This window comes from Rhincodon typus, chromosome 43 (genome assembly GCF_021869965.1).
Source record: "Rhincodon typus isolate 14 chromosome 43, sRhiTyp1.1, whole genome shotgun sequence".
Lineage (NCBI taxonomy): Eukaryota > Metazoa > Chordata > Chondrichthyes > Orectolobiformes > Rhincodontidae > Rhincodon > Rhincodon typus.
Window position 1 is genome coordinate 4668977 of NC_063374.1, and position 4353 is coordinate 4673329.

Consider the following 4353-nt stretch of genomic DNA (forward strand, 5'->3'; position numbering starts at 1 on the left):
GGGGGGGACAGGGTGACGGGGGTGATTTTGGGTGAAGTTGGGGGTCACTGACCTGGTTCTGCCTCCAGCACATTTCGCTGATTTCTTGCCCGCGGTTAAATTCGCTGAAGTTTGTGGCCTGTTTCCGCCGCAGGTTAACGCCTGAAAATAGAAGCAGAGACGGAGGTTAGTTCCCCCCCCGAGGGGCGGGGGTAGAGCCCGGCGCCCAGCCGCATCCGGTCCCTTTAGGCCCCAGCCGCAGCCTCGGCCTTTCCTGCCTCACCCTTCAGGATCCCCGTCTCCGCTCCGACCCACACGTGGCACCTCTGCGCCGCCATCTTGTGCGTCCACTTTCCCCTACTTGCTTTTTCCGGTCCGTCGCGTCTTTTCCTTCCGGGCGGATCAACTTCCGGCCGTCACCTCTACCGCTGGTTCCGCCGTCCCCCCCGCCCCCCAATATCGTAAAGGTTCTTCCTCCTCTCTCTCAGTAAAACAAAAATAGGCACATTGGGCTGAATAATCTTTGCTACAGTAAACCGTTAAGGCCAAGCATTCGAGGAGTTGGATGTAGTTCTTAGGTCTAAAGGGCTCAAAGTGTATGGGGAGAAAGCAGGGATCAGGGGACTGAGTTGGATCATCATCTTGAAGTATGGAGATGGCCATTTCCAGCTGCTAAGTTCTTTGTCTCCATGGAATGTGTTCAAGATAGAGTTAGATTTAACACTCAGGGCTAAATGGATCAAAGGCTGTCAAGTCAAAGTGATCATGTTGAACTATACAACAGGTTGGAAGGGCTGAACAGACTACTCCTGCTAAACCTTTGCCTTGCACTATTCCTTCATGGCAGCTTGGCTTTTCCAGTTCCATTCTTTTCCTTTCTTGATCTCCACCACCCACAGCTTTTCACTATTTTATCTGACATTTCCAGCTGCTATCTTGTTGGAAATGTTTGGCTGCCACTCGGTTAAAGAAGTTGGTTTTCAGAGAGAGGGCGGAGTGAGTTCAGGAGGCAGGATGATCCCAGCTGATGTTATCCCAGGCTGAAATCTGTCTTGATGATATTTTTTTGCTTTGGTTTGGCCTTGTGGCCTATCACAAGCATGCGATGTTTCAAATTTGCTTTTAACTACAGTTTATTATTTAGACACGTACAGACAATACAGAATAAAGCAAACTGTTTGTACATAAATTTAAACATTGCAAAACGCACTGTAAAATACAAACTCATTAATCCCAACAACATTCCTTTACAATACTCGCACCAAACAAAATTCCCTTCACTTTCATATCGATAGGGTTTCATTTCACTGTGGCTTTCTCATCCCTCTATCTCAAAAATCTGATAATCTCATCTTGGAACATTTACATAATTGAGCTCAAACGTTCTTAGCTTCAAAGAAGCCCTTCAGCATTTTAAACAAACACTCTTTGTCCAGAACTTTAAATTATACTGAGTTAACCTCTTCCTTAATTGTTCTAAAATTTCCTCCCATTCTCAGGAGTCCACAACCCGGGGTAACATTCGGACTGAGATGAGGAGAAATGTCTTCAACCAGAGAGCGGGGAGCCTGTGGAATTCTCTGCCACAGAAAAACATTGAATATTTTGGAGAAGTTAGATATAGTTCTTCGAGCTAAAGGGATCAAAGGGCGTGGGGTAGAAAGCAGGAAGAGGGTCAGAACTTGATGATCAGCCATGATCATATTGAATGGCAGAACAGGCTCATAAGGCCAAATAGCCTACCCCTGCTTTGTACTTTTTTGCTCTACATCCTGCCATCCAGCCCAGGCAGATCCACAGCTCAACTTTATGAAATATTTGAAACATCTCAAATCAGAGCCTCCCTCTTCGGTAAACATTCCTAGAATCCCTATAGTGCAGAGAGAGAGACTGTTTGGCCAATCGAGTCTGCACTGACCCTCCAAGGAGAAGCATCCCATCCAGATTTGCCCTATCCCTGTAAACCCTGCAATTCCCATGGCTAACCCACCTAGCTTGCACAACCTGGACTCTATAGGTTAATTTAGCACGGCCAACCCACCATAACCTGCACATCTTTGGACAGTGGGAGGAGCACCTGGAAGAAATCCATGCAAACACGGGGAGAACGTGCAAACGCCAACACGGACTGTGGCCCGAGGGTGGAATTGAATCCGGGTCCCCAGTGCTGTGAGGCAGCTGTGCTAACGCTTAGGGGCAGCCAAACGCTGGCTCCCCTCGACACCATGCCCCCATCCTGAAGATTCCCCCCACCCTCTTGCTGGGTTACGAATTCTTCAGCTCCCTGTCTCCTTTCATGAGCGCCTCGCATTTCAACTGGGGAGGCATCACAATTGAGGCCAGGGTGGAAACGGGGTGCCAACTGGATTGGATTGCGATTGGGATCCAGGCTCCCCAATACATGGGGCAACAGAATCCTCTGTGGAGACTATTTCTGCTGTTGGAAGCCAGCCTTAGGACAGGAGCTGCTTCTGCTGTGCGGTTCCTACCTAATCTAAAAAAGCAATGCTAGTACCGTAAGAATGCGTTGGATTTTATTGTTGGAGCAGAAGGATAGACTGACCCTCAAGGACCATAATGAAATGTTCAGCAGGTGGCGCAATTGCCTAACAATTCAAATAGGACAGTGCCCCTGAAATATTTACAGATCACTTTCTCCATTAGTCACTTCAGAAATAGATTATAACGTGTGTGAATATAAAGAATTTAACATAGGGCTAGATACAGAGTAAAGCTCCCTCTACACTGTCCCCCATCAAACACTCCCAGGACAGGGACAGCACAGGGTTAGATACAGAGTAAAGCTCTCTCTACACTGTCCCCCATCAAACACTCCCCAGGGACAGGGACAGCACGGGGTTAGATACAGATATGTTTACACTGCCTAAGCCAGCGTCAGTAAAACAGATGGTCTGGATAATCATCACGGTTCTTGCTGTGTACCAATCCGTTGCCGATTTTCCTCTGCGACGTCAGTGATCTCTCTGGGAGTTCTTTCACACGATGGGACGCCTCCTGCCATACCTCCCTCCGAATCACCTCTCCATTGGAGCAGGACCTCCTGCCTTAGGTAGAGCAGGCTCCACAAAACCTTCCCCCGAGACCGGGAAGTCATTTATTCCCTCCCAGTGCCCCCATACACTACCACCTTCCTGCCTCCCATTTCAGGGTCTAACATTTGTTCCTTGGGGAATGGGAGCTGGGTTCCGATTGGGATGAGGTTTTTGGAGTGAATGTGTTTGGGTCATGGCTGTGGCTTCAAGCAGTGGAGGTAAGAGCTTTGGCCTTCCCTACAAAGCATTAGAGCACAGGAAACCAGAACCCTTGGTCTAATTGGTTTCGGTGGGGGCAGATTTGGAATCCCATGAGCCGTTTTGGTGTCTCCTTTTCAGGACAGTGAGACTTAACCTGTGAGGGGGTGTGCGAAGGTCTCTAGGAGTAAATTGGGTCAACATGCTCGAGTTTCCAAGAATGGGACACAATCGCAGTGGATTCATGGTTGCCGTTAGATTCCACATATTTTACTGAATTTAGATCTCACTGTCTGCCGTTGCAGGATTTGAACCCTGGTCCCCAGAACATTACCGGGTCTCTGTGGGATCAGCTGGCCAACGAGAATAGGACTTGGCCAACTGGTCGCAGTAGATGCTGAGGGATTGTTCCCTCTCCCCAATGTCAGGGGATCTAAAGCATGGAGACACAGCTTCAGGATCAAGATGAGGAGAAACGCCTTCATTCAGTCATAGAGATGTACAGCACAGAAACAGACCCTTCAGTCCAACTCGTCCCTGCTGACCAGGTATCCTAAATTAATCTAGTCCCATTTGTCAGCATTTGGCCCATTTCCCTCTAAACCCTTCCTATTCATGTAACCATCCAAGTGCCCTTTAAATATTCTAATTGTACCAGCCTCCACCACCTCCTCTAGCAGCTCGTTCCATACACGCACACCCTCTGCATGAAAATGTTGTCCATCAGTTACCTCTTAAATTTTTCCCCTCTCTCCTTAAACCTATGCCCTCTAGTTTTGGACTCCCATAGCGTGGGAAAATGACCTTGTCTATTCACCCTATCCATGCCCCTCATGATTTTGTAATTCTCTATAAGTCACCCCTCAGCCTCCAAAGCTGCATGGAAAATAGACCCAGCCTATTCAGCCTCTACCTATAACTCAAACCCTCCAGTCCCAGCAATGTCCTTTTTAATCTTTATTGCACCCTTTCAAGTTTCACAACATCCTTCCTGTAGCAGGGAGACCAGAACAGAATACAGTATTTCAAAAGTGGCCTAACCAATATCCTGAGATAACAAGGTGTAGAGCTGGATGAACACAGCAGGCCAAGCAGCATCAGAGGAGCAGGATGCTGCTTGGCC

The 4353-nt window shown here is 48.1% G+C and overlaps 1 protein-coding gene across 2 annotated transcripts in view; it reads right to left on the reverse strand.

Annotated features, from left to right (window-relative positions):
• Positions 1-394, reverse strand: part of wdr74 (WD repeat domain 74) — a 10560-nt gene extending 10166 nt beyond the window's left edge. For both annotated transcript variants that reach the window (XM_048619701.1, XM_048619700.1), the window contains exons 1-2: positions 263-394; positions 53-141 (exon numbers count right to left, since the gene is read on the reverse strand). In XM_048619701.1, coding sequence (XP_048475658.1) covers positions 53-141; positions 263-317 — 144 coding nt within the window. In that variant the 5' untranslated portion in view covers positions 318-394. The remainder of the gene's footprint in view (positions 1-52; positions 142-262) is intronic.
• Between the last annotated feature and the right edge of the window lie 3959 nt (positions 395-4353).